Genomic DNA, 19,700 nt, shown 5'->3' on the forward strand with positions numbered 1-19,700 from the left:
GTGGCGTGTTAAAGAGCAAGCTGTTATAAGAGGTTAACGAGGGGGTCTCCAGGCAGGGGCCGTTCCCCTTTATAACCGGCAAATCTATCTCGGCTCTGGCTTCGTCGCCCCTCCCTCTGTCCCCCGCGAACTTACCACTACACCCCCCCCGCAGGGTGTCACGATAGCCGGCGTGTGCCTGGGTGGTGTTTGCTTTTCATTTGGAATGCGGTGAAATAATTCTGTCTGCTCCTCCACGCACGCACGCGCACAGACACACAGACACACAGACACACAGACACACAGACACACAGACACACAGACACACAGACACACAGACACACAGACACACAGACACACAGACACACAGACACACAGACACGGACAGAAGAAAAGCTACAAGTCTGGCCTGAGGAACTCAATCTTTTCGGTCTTTCCTTTAAAACCTAGCGAAGGGAGAGGGAATTTCCAAGAAAAAATTGAAAGGGAGTAAACTGGGTCTATACCCAGGGGGCTCCGGGGTATAAATAAGAGCTTCTTGACCATTATTCCCCAGCTGTCCTCTCTCCAGCAGCTTTCCACAGCTCGGTGGGGCAGGGCGCAAGGGCTGTGGACAGGGATAGTGGTGCTGTACGGTCTGCCTGTCTCCCCTCTTCTTCTAACCCACCCTTTCTCCCCCAGCACCTGGAGTCTCGTCTGCAGGCCCTGGGTCTGCCCTTCGTCAGGGTGCTGCTGTCAGAGATCTTCCCCAGCAAGCTGGACCTGCTTGCCGACATTGACGCGTGAGTCTGTGCTGTCCCCACCACACGTACACAGACACATGCACACACACACCATACGCACACAGATACACATATGCGCACAAATCACACGCACACAGACAATACAGCCACAGATACACGCGTGCACACACACCACACACATAGACACATGCATACACATGCATGCACACACACACAGGTACTAGACACACAGACACACGAATGCACAAACACTCACCACTCACACACACACACAGCAAACGCACACAGACACATACCACATGCACACAGACACACACTTGCACACACACCACATGCACACAGATACATGCATGCACGCACGCACACCACACACATAGCCACATGCATGCACACACACCACATGCACACAGATACTAGACACATGCATGCACACACACACACACACACACACACCAAACGCACACAGACATGCATGCAAACTCACCACACACACATGCACACACGCCACACACACAGGCACGCCATATGCACAGACACACGCGTCCACACTCTGCTTCTGCTTTCTGAAGTGCATCTGAGACCTGTTGGGGTGATACGGGTCAGTGTTTGTCTTTTGAAGTTGGGGGAGCTGGAGCAGAATAACGGGACACAGAGGAATTGCATTGTTCTAAACCGAATGTCCTGTAAATATATTATTTAGCAGCAGACGCAAAGGGTAGCCGTCTCGGTGCAAAGTTAAGCTAAGAGAGAGTTTATGAACCTCCCCCCCCCAAACCTCATCCACAGTTCGTGACAGCACTGCGCACGCAGAGATGAGACAATTAAGGGATTCGGCGCTTCTTCATTATTTATGAGTCACAGAGTCTTGTCCTACTTTGCAGCGGAGGAGAAAAATAACATTCTGTGAGGTGAAAGCCTGTAACTCTTCTGCATGACCGCACAAGAGCAGGCCTGACGCAGCAGTGAGTTAGCAGCCCTTCCCAGCCAGCCAGCCCTGTCTGCCATGCTACGGCGGCCGGTAAATGGCTCTTTCCTGTCTAACAATGCGGGTTCTGGGTAGGAGCCCTGGTGCACACCAGTAAAAGTCAGCGTCCCATTTGAGGGGGTGGATGCACCAGTGTGAGTTTGGCAAAAGAGGGAATAGCAAAAAGGGAACAGAAAAATGCACCGCTTGGAACAGCGGCATCCAGACTGGACTGTCCCTGTTCAGCGGTGTCCAGTCTGGGGAAAGAAAACCACTTTGAACAGCAGTATCCAGTCTGGATTGGCCCTGTTTAGCGGGGTTCGGGTTGGTAGAAAAGTAGCCTGAGGCCAAAACAGAAGAAAACTCAGCCTGCCCCAGTGAATCCTCAGAGCGAGACAGGAGAAAAGAAGAGAAAAAGACGCAAAAACCTTCTGGGACTGTCTCTGGAAGGTCCTCCCCTTGCGGGGGTCTGCTCGTCCCTCTGGGGAGGGGCTCAGTGTGTCTAAATTAGCCAGGGCAGCTGTGGTTGCTAAGGCGACGCATCCCCCTCAATCCAGGGTCCTTCCTCCACACTGAACACGCCCTGCGTAATGCCACACCTGCGAAAAAGTAATAGGAATTGCTACGGTACCGGCTCCCTGCCAGCAGAGAGCATCTCGTGCGCAAGGTCCTACCTCAACCCACGGGGGAGGCGGAGTTCACGTCATACAAGATAACCAATCAGACCTCTCAATAACACCCACACCTCCACTCTCCTGAAACTTAAGCCCTTTCCACAGTGCCTAGCTTGCTCAGGACTGGGTGTTACCTAGTGAGCTCAACCTCCGCCTTTCCTGCTGGCGCAATCCTTGTGTGTCTCCCCTGGTTTTGAATAATGGCTTTCCTTTTGACCACGGCTCTTGGATCACATCTTTGGCTCTCCGTTGGATCTCTCGTGAAAGTTCTTATTCGGGTTATAACATTATAACATTACTTTATTAACCCTTTACAATTTCTTGCATTATGAATTTGTCTTTTTTTGCATACCCCACCTTGCTCTCCATGAGACACACAGACAGGGAGAGAAGCTGGGGGTCAGAGCGCAGGGCCAGCCATTTATACCGGTCCCCTGGAGCAGTTGGGGTGAAGGGCCTTGCTCAGGGGCCCAACGGAGTAGGATTCCTCTGCCGGCCACGGGATACGAACCGGCAACCTTCCAGCCACAGGCGCAGATCCTGAGCCACAGAGCCAGCGCTCTGCCCTAAAAGGATCCCTAGCTATTCTTCTCAGCAGCAGCGCCAGGATTGCGTCTCAGCTGCTTGGCTGGTGTCGAGGTCTTTGCGGTCCGTGGACTCTTGCTCACGTTTTTTGGATTAGGAATCCCGGATCGTGTCCCCGGCTCTGTCTACAGCACACTGCCTGAGCAGATATCTCATCTCGCTCACCCAGCCTCCACGTTAGGCTTCAATCCTATAAACCCACTCTGTCACTTGCGTGACACTCCTCACCTCACAGAGCAAGGCGTTCGCTTCTCACGATACTGTGCCACTCTGGTGGAACAGGGCAGCTTCATAAGCACCTTTTATATATATGTCTAAGTTTTGACAGGCAGGGCTCTGCAGGTTAACGGCAAGTCTGTGGCAAGGAGATCCCACATACAGGCACTGGGTCTATTCACAGTCAATTAAGGAGTGGCGTCCTATCGAATTCCTGCCACCTTAAAGAATTCCGGATCGATCGAACGCGCCTGTGCTAATGTACACGAATATGGCCTGTCTGAGCTCCTCCGGGCACGATCAGTCACATGTGCACGGAAGCGAGCAGATCCGTCGGATCATTACAGCCACGGATCGGCGCCTTCGCGGGCCCCGAAGCCTGGCTGAGCTCTCCGGCACTAATGACTGCCTTGCGCGGAGAAACTCCGAAGTTTCTGGAGCAGGAGCGCACAATCAGGAGTGAACGGGGAAAGGAGGGGGTGTTGAGTGACAGGGCGGCAGCCGGGCCAGTCTCCCAGCTCAGTGAGCCTCGGAGAGCCCTGTCCCGGGTTCTGCCTCATCGTCTCCCCTCGTTTTACAGGCAGGGCGGCACCTGTCACCTGCGATCAGGAACAGCACAGGCAGGGCCAGTGGAGAGAGCTCACTTTAACTTGCACACAGATCAATGCCCGAACACAACCAGGCGCCTGAAAAAAGCCTTGGTGAATATTTTTATCCTGACATGCAGAACAGTACAAGTGCTGCTGCATGTACCCTGTGCAGAGTTTCAGTCATTAAATCTCCTTCGAGACCACAGAATTCATCAGAAGGAAAGATGATGTGCTGCACCCAGCCTTACAGTGACATAACTCCCCGCCTCATTAAAACCCACTGTCCCCCAATGTGGCGGCCTGAAATAAACTTCTCAAGGTTCCCCTCACACCTGCCACAGGTTGTAACAAGTGAAATGCGATTAAACGGCATAAAATATTAAAGCCCTGTATGTGAACAAGTGAACCTTTCAGTGTCCAAACGCTGGTGAATTCTGTCTCTCACTTCTCCCATAACAACACTGGCCAAAGACCGACTGCTTTGAAAACCCCCTGGCAGGCCCACAAGGCAATTCTGACCGGCACGGCGGCCTACTACGCCCCCTGCTGGTACTGCGCTGTACCGCGCTTTAGCAGGGGCAGTTATTTCAGGCGCCTGGCAGACTCCACACTGCCTGCGGGGTGAGATCGCGTTAACGAAGGCACTAATTAATCAGAGAGAGAAGGGGCGGGGAGGGCGGGAAGGTTGCAGAGGAGAGAGAAGAGGAGGAGGAGAAAGAGGAGGATAGGGGTGTATTAACAGTTTAACCCGCAGTCTGCCTGATCTCTAAGCTGGAGACCCAGGGACAGTTTATACAGCCTGGGGTTGCGATCTCAATGATAATGCTGTTTACCCTAAGGAAGTATAGATATTGGCAAGATCCCCTGACAAAGCCTTCCTGAGATCATTGTGGTCATCAAATCTTGCAGTGCTCTGTGAGCCCATAGCAGATGTTCGCTGAGGCACAGGCAGGTCATGGTAAACCAACTGGCAGATTGCAGTGCCAAAGTCTCAGACACCATCAGGAACTGCAAGTTTACTCGAAGCCTCCATTAGTGTTTTGTGTTACAACAGCCCGTCTACCAAGCAAACCAAGCAAATCGAATTCCTCTCTTATCCAGCCCAATCCAGCAGTTCTCATTATTGCCTTATTGTGCATTGTGGAAGATCCTAACGAAACCTGAGACACGGCGTGTCAGTAGTATGTCGGGGGTTGAACTAGAGTATCATGCTGGGGTCCTGTCCAGTGCAGTGTGGGTGCCCACTGCCGGTGTCCAGTACAGGTGTGATGGTAGGTACAGTGGACCCCACTGCAGTCACACTGTATCTGTTCCCCATCGGCTCTGTCCGCCAGCCAGCTTGTCTTCAAAGCTGATTGCAGCGATGAAGCCCAGCCGCTGGCGGTCCTGATATTAACTCGAATTACAGTCCGCAGACGGAGCGCGTATCAGTTAGAAAGCCCCCAGCAGGTTTTAAATTAAATTTTAGGGCCTATCAAAAGATCAGCTGTTGGAGATCTCAGAGAATGAAAGGGAATATACAGTAAGGCTTTGAAATGAAGCAGGGAAATCAGTCCTCCGCCACAGAGGGGGTCCAGAGTCACAGAGGACCATTGTGCTTCTGCAATGGACTGTTATTTGTATTTATAACTTACAGTTCAAGCACAGCTCAGCACTTTTTCCCTGTGCCTTGTAACGTTTGCCGCTTATTTCTTTCACCAATTTGGGATCTCCGGGGCTGTGTGCCCGCGGGCCAGAGGAGCCGATCGCCTTTCTGACCCCGCGTAGTGCCCCTCGTCGCTCGGAGACAGGTGCTGCAGGCGTCCCCCTGCCCCTACGTCACCAGCTGTCTCTTCCCCAGCTGCGCAGGGTTGGCTGGGAAGGTCTGCTTCTCCCTCACCCCCTTGATCGGGAAGAGGAGCCTTGTAAAAAGTTGTAGTTCAATGACAACAACACCATTAACCACCTAATCCAGTCTCGTGCCGCGCTTTAAAACCGTGTCCTTTTTTTTTAATAAGAAGTGAAGTGGATCCCTGCCCTGCCCTGTACCTGATCCTGATCCTCATCCGTGGTTTTAAGGGGCGGCAGATGGGAGAGGCCTCCCTGGCGCGGGGTCAGGCGTCGGGCCGGAGCGGAGAGCGCCGGCTCGACTGCAGGGAGGAGCCTCCGGGCTGCAGGAGTGCCGACGCGGGACGGAGGGGTGTGATTGGCTGGCGTCAGCCAGGTGCAGGCTGGGTAACGACAGGTGCCTCCGCCCGGCCAGCAAAGGCACAGGCAGGGGGTGGTTCAGCGCCCCCCGACAGGACAGCTTGGCCAGCCGGCTGCGTGTCTGCAGCCACGGTCTGCTGCGCCGAGCGCGTGCTCCTAGGCCAGTGCAGAAGAGCTCCGCGCAGCCTGGCGCGCGTCTGCGGCTCCGCTCTCCGCTGGTTTCCTGTCTGCCCTGCCCCAGCGCCGGCCTGGTGCCGGTGAGGTGCATTGTGGGCAGGGTGTGTCAGAGGGGGGGTGAGGGGAGTGTCGCAGACGCAGCGTGCTGTCCCCACGACGATGGCGCTGTAGGTGACCCTAGCGTCTGCATGGCTCGCTGGCTGGCTGATTAGTCGCGGTGCTGCCTGGAGAGCCGCAGGCATAAGGACTGAGATGTGTTAGAACCCAGGTCTCCTTGTCTTGCAGGGGTGCAGTCCAGAGCCCCCAGGCGTCCTAAAGCACCACGAGCCTCAGATTGCTAGGGGCCGGTTAAACTGATACTTAACATGCTTAAAAATCACTTCCTTTAAATGTACCTCTGGAGCGAAGGGCTTTGAGAATCGCCCTGCTAGTTTTAGAGCAGGGTGTGTGCGGAGCTAGAGGAGAGCTGAGCCTTTCTCCTCAGGGGGTGCCTTCTGGCTTCGGGGTGTCCATTTCCCGCCCAGCCTGGCCTCCTTTCCCACATTCCTGCTCTGTGAGCCGCCAGCGCAGAATCGGGAGGGGGGGCGATGGAGCAGGAGGTCGTGATGGGAGATTCTCCTTCTTCACCGCCTGTCGCGCAAGAGGAAAGCAAACTTCAGAGAAAGTGTTAAGAATGTTTTAAGAAAAGGATTAATGGGCAGAGAGCAGGAGCGGGGTGATGTGTAAGCCTGAGGAGGCGGAATATTTGTCGATCCGTGCCGGAGAAGAGGAGGTAGAGGAGGGGAGGGTTAGAGAGGTACGGGTCAGAGCTCGATCAATTCAGAACTGCCGGACCCGAAATAAAGCAGAGCGGAGCAGCTGAGTGGGAGACCCGGGCTTGCACGTGTCTGAGCTGGGTATATTACATGCAGGGCTTGTTTTGCGTTGAAGTGTTGGTGCTCCGACAGCGAACCACACTGGCTGGAGTCCTGGGGGCCAAGCCCATCAGCCAGCTTGTCGAGAGGCGAACCGGGGGTCTACGATGGAGATCCTGCGGGTTTCGGGGCGCCGTTCGGTATGACCCCTGAACTGCCTCGCTGGGCTTCCCGAGACTCCCAGAAGCCTTATCTGTCAGAATTACAGGCAATTGGGATCCTGAGAGAGCATCGCTCCCGGCCTGGCATCGTTAGCTGTGCTTGCCAGGCGACCCTCATGCCAGCGCAGCGCAGGGCATGACAGGCCTTCCTCCTGTACCACTGCCCTTGTGGGCACTGAGCCCCCCGCCCCAAGGCACCTCCGACACCCCAGGGAGCATGCAGCCGCTCTCTGTCAGGCACAGGGGGCGTCGCACACCGAGCAGATGCCAGACCCCCCCAGGCAAGACGGAGCTCAGCTGAAAGGACGCCCCCAGCTGGGGAACGCCACCCTGCAGGCCCAGCCAAAGGAGAACACGTTTGTCCGTTGGCATTGCAGAGCCGCTGTTTGACTGGGAGTTTAAACGCGTTTAGCCCCACCGGGGTTATGAAGTCACCACTCCCGTGGGAAATACGAGCTCCCTACCAGGCTGCGTGGGGTTTGAACCCAGGCCACAGCTCGCCCGCGGGGCTGCCTTGGTCTGATCCCGGCCGCTGGCGAGACAGCAGAGACCAGCTGTCGGGGCTGAATTGCCAGGCGCCCTGCAGGGCGACAGATACAAATGAGAGGCTGCATCGCGCTGGACATGAGACACAGCGGCAGGGCAGGACAGGATATTAAAAGTGCCAAACCGATCGATGGAGGCGGCTCAGGGCCGCGGGGCGCGGTCAGCGAGGCCGGGGCAGAGTGGGGCAGTTGGCGGCCGGAGTGTGAGGGGACTGGAGATGAGGAAGCCGAGGGACCGGCCGCCTGACCCCCAGGGTCACTGCGCTGGACGAATGTGTCCGGCGCCACATTTCCTGCTGCTTAAGAGCCGGGAGCTGTTGTGTGTCGAATGTTTGCTCAGGAGGCCTGAGTCTGTGTTCTGTGAAACGGAGATTTGAGAGTGTTTGGCTCAGGGCACTGGGTACCTCCTGTCGCATGAACCAAAGAGCCGCTGCTCTGGCAGGGAGGAGGCTGGCGATGGACCAGAGCTACTGTAGGACTCGCATTTTTCCGAAGGATAAATGCCATCTGGGCGGAGCAGTGGCTCTGTGGCTCAGGATCTGCGCCTGTGGCTGGAAGGTTGTCGGTTCAAATCCCACAGCCGGCAGAGAAATCCTACTCCGTTGGGCACCTGAGCCAGGCCCTTCACCCCAACTGCTCCAGGAGTGCTGTACAATGGCTGACCCTGCGCTCTGACCCCCAGCTTCTCTCTCCCGGTCTGTGTGTCTCATGGAGAGCAAGTTGGGGTATGCGAAAAGACAAATTCTTAATGCAAGAAATTGTATATGGCCAATAAAGTGATCTTATCTCTCTGTTTAACATATAGGCAACACATAACATGTAATTTGGTGCAGCCTTGAGCTCTGCTCATGTATCAGCTGTTTGTTCAGAACCTTGCAGGTACGCAGCGGGTTTGAGGCGATGGCGCGCGGGGCAGGGCACGAGAGCTCGGTGCTCGTTATTCTCCCGGCAGCGCGGAGGGGGCGTGACTCCTGGGACGGTGCTGTCTGAGCGGAGAGCGGTCAGGCCAGCAGCACTGCGCCGTCGGGGACCAGCTCAGCGAGCAGCTCCCCGCGGAGAGCGCGACGTGCAGCGGGGCTGGAGTCTCTCCCTGACCCTTTCGCACACGCGCCCCGGTGGCGTCTGCAGGAGAGCGTGGGGGCTCGGCTCAGGCGAGGCAGGTCTCGTCATGAAAGTCTTATCTCCCGCGTGGAGCTGAGGGGGTTATATCTACTAAAATAGCACTGTACCCTGGTCACATATGAGTGTATTTTTGCATTCCAGCCCTGTTCTTGTATCATATTCCTGCCACTAATCCAGGGATTCCAGATACTGGCCTTTCCTTCCATATCGGATCTCAATTATTTAATTAATCTACATTGCTGTAACTTTAGATGTTTCTTTGTTAAACCCTATTCTCCTGTGTTCAGCCTCCACAAAGCTTCGAATTTGACCTCCTACAGCAAAGCAAATGTCCAGCAAATTTTTGCCCAGTGGAAAGAGCACCACCAGCAGGTCCAGCAGCTGGTGGACTCTTAACAGAAGCGCTTTGATTGTCCTCGAAGTTCTCGCCTAAAATCTCTTAAACCAGAAGCCCCACTTCTAGATGAAGTGATCTGTCAAGATCAGACGACAGAAGGGGTACCGCTTCTGTCTCTCCTGTAGTAAAAACACTCAGATTACTGACGCAAAAAAAAACATTAATCATCCTCTGTTTTCAGTGCCTAAGGAGATGGATTCTGTGTCTGTGATATTAGCTGTAACCACTTTCATTCTAAACAAATTAAAGCTCCGCGCTCTGTTATTGCAGACGTCACTTAGCATACCGAGCGAGCCTTTCGGAGGCACAGCGCGATCTCGCCGCCCCTGTCTCGTCTCGCAGCCCCGGGGGCTGGGGTTCGAGCGCAGCGCTGAGGATGCATCCACGTCTCGGTTCACGTTTCCTCCCAGCTAATTGGCTGACCCAGGCTGACCCCAGGAGCCCGCGCCGGAGTCCCGGAATTCTGCACCGAAGGAAGAGACAAAAGCCAGTGGGAGCTTGAAATCCGAAAAAAATCCGTGGAATTTTTCTGGTTTCGTGTCCGTTGTCTGTTTTGTGCTTTGGGTGGAATGGGGCCGGAGGGAGACCCCAAGTCTCCCCCTCCCCTTCCTCGTCAGGGACGTGACACCGGCTGCGGGGCGTGGAAATGAGGGGGAACACGATGAGCCCCCCCAGGGGAAGGAAAGGAGTCTGTTATTGGATGGGGAGGGGGGGCTTATCGATTGTCAGACCGTGCGGGCGTGTTGGGGGGTCTCTGCCAGCTGGTTACAGCCGACAGCAGCGCATCTCGCCTCTCTCTGCTCCTGTCTGCCTGCCTGCGGATTCCCATCTTCCTATCTAGGCCAGCTCCAGGGGGACCCCACCCTGGAGAATCGGGGCGGGCTCTCACACAGGCTGCAGGGAGGGGGTGGAGGTTTGGGGTGCAGGAGGGGCAACGTGTCCCCTTTGCTCTTGGTGTCCTGTGTGAGCGAGCCGGCCGCAGTGTGGGGGGGTTCCAGTGGGGTACAGGCCTGTCCAGTGTGAGCGAGCTGGCCACAGTTGGGGGGTTCCAGTGGGGTACAGGCCTCCAGGGCTCGAATGCCGCACCTCTGCCCTGTTCCTCACCCGTGGAAGCCCGGTGTGCAGCCCTTGATCTGTCTCTGTCTCCTGCTCCATCTCCCTCCGTCCGCCTCCCTGTCTTCCTCCTGTCTCTCCTCCCTCCTCCGCCGCTCCCCCTCCCCTGTCTCTCAGATCCAGATCCCCGGAGGCTTCTTTGCAGTATCAGGAAGGCCTCCAAAACAGCCCCAGCCGACAGTAACAGCCAGAGGGCTCCTTTATGGACAGTAGCACAAACCGCCCTGTCCTCTGTGTCTTCCCAGGTGGGTGCAGATTGCATGTCCTCGCCTGTCCATCGACTGGGGCTCTGCCTTCTCCCGGCCCCTGCTCTCACCGTACGAGGTACGACTGCCCTCCGGCCCGCCGCCTGCTCATCGCGGCCGCGCGCGTCAGACGCCAGACCGCTGCCCGGCGTTGCTCACGGCGCCTCGGTCTCGCTGTGAGCGTCTGTGTGAGGCCCTGCGTGCTGCAGCAGGCCGCCGCACGTCTGAGCCCGCTGCACGCCTGGCGGGTGGCACTTTGCCTTCTGTGCGTGCCCCATGGCGATGTTTCGCTGACAGGACCCTTGTCCGCCCCGGTTGTGTTGATCGAGAAGGGACAGGGGAGGAAGGGGTTAAAGCCGGCTCTTCCCAGGCAGCGTCCAGAGGGGAATGTAATGGATGCTTGTGGTCCAGATGCAGAGAACCCACGGTTTTAAAAGCCCGGATAATGGAATTTGAGCCTGGAACTCATCCCGTCCCCCGCTGTCCGGTATGGATCGGCCTTCGTTATCTCAGGTGTAATTAAGTAGTGTAAACACACACCAGGCGATAGAGGGAGGCGCAGGCAGAGAGCGGTTATCCATGAAAGTCTGGCAGGTAACGAGCACGGCGCGCACACGCTCCAGCACCACTGCTAATGCGCTGTCTTGGAAGAGGGAGGATGTGTGTTTACTGGACTTATTTTTGCCATTTGTTTTGGAGCGGCGGATGGTAATTATCTGGAGTGCGGAGACAGAGGGAGGCAGCGGGAGTTTTAGCAGGGGGGGCGGGGGGGTGAAAATTGCATAACCAGCAGCAAGAAGCACAGGAGCTGTGCCCATGAATAAGTTTGAATGGTTATCAACATCAGCTTAATGTAAACTGGGAGAGAGGCAGTGTGGGCTAGTGGTTAGAGCTGAGGCAATGGGAGAGAGGCAGTGTGGGCTAGTGGTTAGAGCTGAGGCAGTGGGAGAGAGGCAGTGTGGGCTAGTGGTTAGAGCTGAGGCACTGGGAGAGAGGCAGTGTGGGCTAGTGGTTAGAGCTGAGGCACTGGGAGAGAGGCAGTATGGGTTAGTGGTTAGAGCTGAGGCACTGGGAGAGAAGCAGGGGAAAAGTGGAGCCTGGAGGAGATACAGTCTATAGCCATTACCTCAGGGACAGCTTGCTATCAGTTATTCCTTCTTCGCGATTCTGCCAGCACTAGGCGTAAACAATGCTCTTCTTCAGAACACCTGTATAGCACCCGAAAAGCTTTTACAAAAGAAGTGTGAGGCATTTTTATCGCAGCAATGCGCTGCACTACAGTGAGATATAAAATGTGAAGCATAACTCTCCCACTCCTCCAGTTTGACAGGGGAGATTGACTATAATGAGCCTGAGCAGGAACACACAGTGCATTTTCCGTAGCATGTAAAAGCTTGAAATAGTATAAAAATAGATATTAAATCATGTGCCCTTATTAATGTATAATGAGACAGCAGCTCTTCCCCGTCTCTCCTAGCAGCAGGTACATCGCTGCCGAGCTGAGCTGTAAAGGGGACCAGCTCCCCCTGCTGGTGACAGCCGGGCATTGCAACAGCAGCAGACCAGAGAACTCCTTACCTGTCTGAGGAGCCCAGAGCCACACTGTTTCACCCGTGTTTTGCAGTGTGATGGAAACAAGTAGTCTTCTTGTCAAAAAGGCACTATGAGCTCTAGGGCACACACGCTCTCTGGCAAAGAGTGTTTTAATTTTATGGTCCTGGCATGCAGGACTGATAAGTCTGATCTGACTTTCCAGATCAAATGATCAAAAACGAACTGTGGAACTGTGTTGGACACGTGAGTAGCTTATTGTCAAAGGGGATCTGTGAGAGAGGTGCGAGTGTGCACCTGTGTGACAGCTCATAGCCCCACACGCTCTGCCCTGTAGAGAGAGTATCATTCTCAGGCGGAGCGACCTGACCTCTGGGCTCCTCTGGTGCTGGGACACGAGAACATCTCAGTTACAAACGAGACGAACCATTTGGCCCATCCAGCTGGCTTGGCAGCAGGTAGCTCATTGATCCCGAGATCTCTCCCAGCAGCTTGTTGGAAGAAACCAGGGTATCGGCTTCACCAGTGTGGATGGGCAGCGTGCCCCCTACCCCCACAGCCGTCTTGATGAAGAAGAGCTCTTGGTTTTAAACGTACTTCCCGGTAGTTTCCGCCAGTGTGACCTGGTTCATTCTTCACTGTTTGTTGAGCTGGAATTTGACTTTGCTTGGAGATTTTGAATACTTGGATCAGGTCTCTTGTCCTCTCCTGTCCTCTCTGTTCAACATCTGTCCTCCAGCCTGTCAGTGTGGGACATTCCCCTGAGCCCCAGAACGAATCTGGTGGCTCTCCTCTATAGCATGGTGACCGAAACTGTATGCAGTATGCTAAATGAGGTCTTACTGATTTGTTGCCCAATGTTAATGGAACATCTGTTGATTTAAAATATTCTGCACTTCTTTATATATATCCTAACATTCTGCCTCCTTTATCCCAGTGCTCCAGAGCTTGCTGCTCTGTCCACATCCAGCCCCGCTCCTGCTGTTCGGAGTGACTCTCTCCCCTCTCTGATAAGAACTAGCAGACAGCAGCCACGGAGTATTTAGATGTAAACTCAATATTCTGTGCAATACTGATAGGCTTCCTTCTGGGAATACTGCGTGTCAACAGACAATTTCCAGGGTGGAGATGAGCTCCTTCAATCTGCAGTGAGACAAGTGCAGTGTTTCAAGTAGGCGAAGGCGAATCGCAGGCAGGAGAGAGGATGGAGAGAGGGAGAGATGCGTGCGCGCGCACACACACACACACACACACACACACACACACGCCTGTGAGTACAGAGGCACTGACTGAGGACAGGGCTGTCCCCGCTGACAGGACGTTGGCCTTGGACCGGCCAGCAGAGTCGTGTCCGAGCCCGCGGACGAACAGGGAAGGGGTGGGATCCTACCCCTCTCTCTCCATCCCAGCTTCCCACCCCCCCAACCGCCTCTTCCCACTCCCACTTCCCACCCAAACTAGTGCAAGTTAGCGAGGCGGGGGGGCAAATCCAGCAAAACTGACCCCCCCTCCCCCTCCTCTTCCACCACAGCCCTGGTACGTGTCATCCGGTTTCCGTGGCAACGGCACCCTCATTTCTTTTTGCCAGCATTGCACCCTCCTTTATTTATCGCCCCACCTCCCCCCAAATCTGTCCTTGGATCCCCCCACCCCTCCTGCCGTCAGAGAGAGAGAGAGAGAGGAAGGGGCTACCGGCTTATTTCCAGAGCGTCCCATGTGAAATTTCTACTTCCCGAAACACTGAGCGTCCCTCCTGAAGCAGACTGGGGACGAGTCTGGGACGAGTCCAGGACGGCGTGAGGAGGGGGGGAGGAGAGAGGAGTCCGAGTGAGACGCAGGCAGAGCGGAGCACGTGTGAGTTAGGAACCAGGGGGGGATTTACAGATTAAGCCCCCTGAACATTTAACGAAGATGAGCATTTCCATGTTTGCTGGATGTTTTTGTAATGAGGAAATTTGGCTGCGCTTGTCCCTGGTTTAATCTCCGTCGGGCTTAGTGTTTCAGAGCTCCGACAAGACTGGGGGGAGATTGAGCACAGGGCCCCGGACTGCACCAAGTGAGGATTAAATGCCATCGCCTGGCACTGACCGTCCGCGGGCTCTTTTTAGTTTTTAGTGTGGCGGTGGGCATCGTGCTGCAGCGTGGACACCTCGTGTCTCAGCAGTTCCGTTACAGTGCTGGGGACAAACTCCCCAGCTTCCCAGCAGGAAAGGGAATGTTGTCCAGTTTTTCTGCGCTTCTCGGTAGAGACGCTGGCCTTCTGCGCCAGCATCTGCAGCAGACCCTGCGTGACCCACGAGGCCCTCTGGGGCTGCCGCTGGGACCTCTGACCCAGCTTGAGGCCTGCGAGGGACTGCTCTGGCCAGACCGCCGGCGCCGGCCGGCCGTCTCGCCCACAGAGGGACTTTGCTGACCGGTGACACTCGGTCAGTCTCGCACAGCCGCTGAAAGTCTAGCCAGGGCCGCCGGGCGACTCACTGGTGCTGCACTGGGAGCCTGCAGTCTGCCGGTTACAGCACAGGCATTTCCAGGACTCTCCCACCCACACAGGGAGACGCTCAACTGGTTCCGATCAGCCCTGAGTCCCACCGACAGGAAGGGTGGGAGCCTGGCAATGATCTTATTTGCTTCATTCCAGCTTTCCAGGAGTATTTCCGAGAATCAATACTCTCTGGCCCGGGTGATTAGATAAAACAGTCTAGATTCCCAGTGGTGCCGACCGAATGTATCGGTACATCCGTGTTCGATAGATTGATATGTTTATTTGTGCAGCTGTATAGATTAATAGATAGGGCTCCCCCTGTGAACTGTAAAAGCCTTACATTCATTAAAGTGCTTCGTTACTGCTAGCAGTTAAGATAAGATCACTTTCCTGGCCACATACAATTTCTTGTATTAGGGATTTGTCTTTTCACATACTCCAGCTTGCTCTCCATGAGACACACAGACAGGGAGAGAAGCTGGGGGTCAGAGCGCAGGGTCAGCCATTTATACAGCGCCCCTGGAGCAGTTGGGGTGAAGGGCCTTGCTCAGGGGCCCAACGGAGTAGGATTCCTCTGCTGGCTGCAGGATTTGAACCAGCAACCTTCCAGCCACAGGCGCAGATCCTGAGCCCCATAGCCACCGCATCACCCCTTTATGTAGTGAAATCTGATGGCACAAGGAGAATAAGCAAAATTTCACAAACTGCAACTGCTGAATCCGGACACCAGGGGGTGCTATTTGCTATGCAAGAAAGCTGTTCTGAGGCGAAACCTACAGGCACAGAGTGGGAGCTTTGTTTACCACTTTCAGAGACCTGCGCTTGATTTTTATTAGCACCATCGAGAAAGAAATCAGAAGAAATCGGTGAAATAAAATGAAAAGGCTCAGGAAGAATGGTGAGATTTCTCCGGGGAGCTCTTTACAAGAATGATAGCTTTCGTCGTGTAATCGATTTTTTTTTTTTTGCTGCCTCTCTTTTGTTAGAGGTTACAGCTTTGAAATTACTGTCATTAAAGCGTGGAATGGCAGGAGTGTCTGTCCTCTCTGGGGACCTGCCACTGACTAACAGCATGCATGTCCCATTCAGCAGAGCCCCAGAGAGCTCAGCCAATCAGTCCCATCATCAGCCAATCAAGCGTGATAAATCTGCGTTCAGGATACAGCTCGTCCTGCAGTACGGAGATTCTGCTCTTGGAAAAACGGGACTGAAATCTGCTTGGGCAGATCCTTCCTCTGCCTCACATCGCACAGAGAGCTGCTGTATTTAATGCACACACTGGCGTGCGTCTGTGTGCGTTGCATTATGTCATTAATGAGGTGTAATTTCTCCAGCAGCTGGCAAGGGCATTTTTGGAATCGGCTAAAGGATTAAAACTCGTTTTTTAGTATTATGCGCCAATCAGTTTGTAACATTCCTCTTCTCTGGGATTAACTGATTTGGGAAAGTTCTTTCGTCGCTTTTACAGAAGAGATTAAGAGTTTAACATCTTGCGTTGCTTATTACACAGCCCCAGCGGAGAATTATCTGCCCCTGCGAAGCTGTCTGTAGTTTTAATGAAAACGGGGCTGTTTGCTTTTCCAAATCTCAGAGAATTAAGTGACGGGAATGTCTGCGCCGGCACTGAAACACGACTCTCGCCCTCAAATCCCCACGGCTTTTCCCTGTTTCTTTTTTCCCCAATCTTTCCCTCTCTCTTTCCCCTGGCTCCTCTCTTCCTTTCCCTCCTCTCTCTCGCTCCCAGGCTGCAGTGGCTCTGCAGGAGGTGGAGTGGCAGCAGACCTATCCTATGGACTTCTACTCCAATCACAGCCTGGGACCCTGGGCCGTCAACCATCCAGCCAATCGGCCGCCACGCCCGGCCCTGAAACCCGCCCAGGTCAGAGAGAGCTCCAGGGGCAAGCAGGCGGATTCCTGTAAGGATGCGTGGGCCTGCCTAAAAGGAAGCAGGCCAGACCCCTGGATTGGATTCATCCAGGGCTGGTCCAGGGACTGTACAGTTCAGTCCTGTGTGAGTGTGCGTGAGCGTGGGCCTGCAGCGGCACCTAGTGTTGGAAGGGTGTTACTGCAGGCTCAAAATCGCCAGCCCATCTGCTATGGCAGCACTTCTTAATAATAAGTGTGCATAATGTGCAGCCCCACCTGGATGATGCAACAGCAGCCATAGTGCGCCAGAACGCTCACCACACATCAGCTATCAGTGGGGAGGAGAGCAGAGTGATGAAGCCAGTTCAGAGATGGGGATTATTAGGAGGCCATGATTGGTAAGGGCCAATGGGAAATTTTGGCCAGGACGCCGGGGTTACACCCCTACTCTTTTCAAGAAACGCCCTGGGATTTTTAATGACCACAGAGAGTCAGGACCTTGGTTTTACATCTCATCCGAAGGACGGCGTCTGTTTACAGTCTAGTGTCCCCGTCACTATACTGGGGCATTAGGACCCACATGGACTGCAGGGTGAGCGCCCCCTGCTCACTAACACCTCTTCCAGCAGCAACCTTAGTTTTTCCCAGGAGGTCTCCCATCCAGGTACTGACCAGGCTCACACCTGCTGAGCTCCAGTGGGCTGCCAGCTGGGAGTTGCAGAGTGATATGGCTGCTGGCACTTTTTGCTGTTTCAAACTGCCAAGCCAGAGAACTGAAGTCCACTATCTCAGAGAATCTCATTCATAAGACAAAGACTTGTAGCAGCAAAAAGGGACACAGACTATTCTCTGCACTGCTGTTTTTGTATGGCTGAGATGACTGAGGCCTTTTACCTGGTTGCATCTTTGCTCTTCTGGCTCAGAACTTCCTCTATGGCTACAGGTGTCCTCTGACACTGTGCTCACTCTTTCATGCCTGGCTGCTACACAGTAGTTCCCTGATATCTCTTGTCTCTCCCCTTTTTCTGAAAAAAGGTGCTAATTGATTGCCAGACTCCAGAATTAATTATCGCTGGAGCCTTGACTCCCATGAGTCTCCTCCCACCAATCACTGCCTTTCTTTCCGCAGAAGAGCAGGCAGCCTGACGCTCCGCCGACAGAGGGGTGTGGAAAATCAGAGGGGTGCAGCACCTGTGGGCGCCAGGAAGAAACGACACAGCCGTCTACCGAAGCCAGCCAATAAGAAGCCATCGCATATCCCAGCCCACTATAGTCTGGCCAATGAGGGCCTGGGCCACACCCACTTTATAAAAATGATTCCAACCGATGAGGAGTAAGGATAGGCCTCTGTTGAGTCCCCATCTCCAGCCAATGGAATGCTGGGAACTCCCGCTCCATGTGCCTCACTGGCCAGTCAGGTGCTAAGAATGACTTGGCTGCTAATTGTGAGCCGTTCTTAAAAAAACGCCAACACTGGGCAGAGTGGACAGAAAAGACCTTATAATTATAACGATAAATTCTTATAATTCCAAAGAATTGTGGACTTTTGGTTTCAGAACCGTTGAATAAGCCATTTTTGTTATTCTGTGTAGACTGGGATGTTTTTTCATAGCTGTCTTGATGAGGTGGTGAAACCTACCCATCTTTTTGCTTGACCTAAGCAGAGCGCATTGTGCGAAACTTATTTATTGCAACACACAGGCCAAGGCATTGTGCCTCCGTCTGTGCCTGGCCGCAGGGCTGCAAGAGGCTGCAGATCTAGACTTCTCTTTGTTTACTTCCCTCCGACTTTGAAGTGAGTAACGGCAGATACTTAAGGAGGAAAATGAATTCCAGAGCAGCATTTTCAAACGAGATAAGAGCAGCAGTCTGCTCCCCCCACCGCAGAGTTCGGGGCCTTTCTGGGTGTTTGGTTTGTGGGAAGGATTTACATTTGACAGATTGCAATCTTTCAAACCTAATAGCTCCGAACGAAAGCTGCTGCCTGGACTAAAATATCTCTGTCAGTACAAAAGGGGTCCGTTTGAGTCTGCATTTTTTTTAAGTGCCATTCTTTGGTTTCTGAGAAAAAAAGTCCTGCTTAGCCTCCTTTTTTGCTTGAAGCGATTAAAAGTGGCTGATGAAAAGGTCGCGTTGCTTTTGGGTCAGTGTATTTTCGTCCCTGTGAGAAGGAAACCTGTGGCCCATGGCTGAGGGCAGCGGTCTCCCAGCAGGAGGGGCAGAGCGTGGCACCAGCTCAGCTCTGGGTCGGTCTCCTCCGGGCTGCCAGGCGCTGGTCACCGCGGCGACCGGGACCAAGACCAGCGCTCGCGGTCGAACGGCACTGCCCTCCTCCAGTGCCCGTCTCGAAAACTCGAGTGCACGCGCAGGCCCAGAAAGGTCATCGGCGAGGGACGGACCATGCGAGGCTTCCCCCGGAGCGGACAGATCCTGGGATATTGCACCCTCATTCCATCAGGGATCCCAGAGGCTGGACCGGGCAGCACCTGGTTCTTCTTCCATGGCAGATAAACCGCAGCATGCTCCTGGGCTTGAGGGGGCGCGTTCCTGGGGAGTCTGGGCCGTGCTCGCTGTCGGCAGGGTGGCTGAAGGGGCTCTGAAGAACTGAGGGTGTTTTGGGGGTGACAAGGCACTGGTGGGCTTTAGCTGTTCCCTAACAGAGAGGGGCGTGCATAGTAGAACCATACAGAGTGGCATTAAAAACCCAAGTAACTACAAAAGCCTGCAGATCGCCGTCTCATCACGGTTTCTGTCTCTGTCTCGGAAACAGGTATAGATAAGGTTATTTAGCGCATTGGGGGTATTATACTGTTGTCACATCTACCTACAAGCTGAGACACTACTCTTCATAATGAGCCTCAATGGATATTTTCACACCGCCAATATATTTAACGATTCAAACACACGTCTCCTCCCACACTCCGAAGGGTAATTAGTTTCTGTAACACTCGGCCCTGGTGGTGTGTGTTTGCGTCTTTCCGTCCTGCGATGGACAGACGTCCCGTCCAGGGTGTGTCCTGTCTTGTACCCGTTGCTTGCCGGGATAGGCTCCGGCTCTCCCGCGAGCCTGAAGTGGGACAGCCGGTTAGAAAACGGATGGCAGGACTGGAGCACCTCCGTGTGGAGTATCCGGTAAGTGACAGCCATGCTCTGAGCCCGCGCTTGATCAGTATAACAGCTTTTGTCAAG

The 19,700-nt window shown here is 54.3% G+C and overlaps 1 protein-coding gene across 6 annotated transcripts in view; it reads left to right on the top strand.

Moving 5' to 3' along the window:
• dph1 (diphthamide biosynthesis 1) overlaps positions 1 to 18,640 on the top strand; it is a 104,911-nt gene extending 86,271 nt beyond the window's left edge. For 3 of the 6 annotated variants that reach the window (XM_069184154.1, XM_069184149.1, XM_069184151.1), the window contains 4 exons: positions 661 to 761; positions 10,613 to 10,691; positions 16,390 to 16,524; positions 17,641 to 18,640. In XM_069184154.1, the coding sequence (XP_069040255.1) occupies positions 661 to 761; positions 10,613 to 10,691; positions 16,390 to 16,524; positions 17,641 to 17,754 (429 nt within the window). In that variant the 3' untranslated portion in view covers positions 17,755 to 18,640. The remainder of the gene's footprint in view (positions 1 to 660; positions 762 to 10,612; positions 10,692 to 16,389; positions 16,525 to 17,640) is intronic. The other 3 variants (XM_069184150.1, XM_069184153.1, XM_069184152.1) reach the window with 3 other exon arrangements.
• The last annotated feature ends 1,060 nt before the right edge of the window (positions 18,641 to 19,700 follow it).

Source organism: Lepisosteus oculatus, chromosome 26, assembly GCF_040954835.1.
Source record: "Lepisosteus oculatus isolate fLepOcu1 chromosome 26, fLepOcu1.hap2, whole genome shotgun sequence".
In the NCBI taxonomy this organism is placed as follows: domain Eukaryota; kingdom Metazoa; phylum Chordata; class Actinopteri; order Semionotiformes; family Lepisosteidae; genus Lepisosteus; species Lepisosteus oculatus.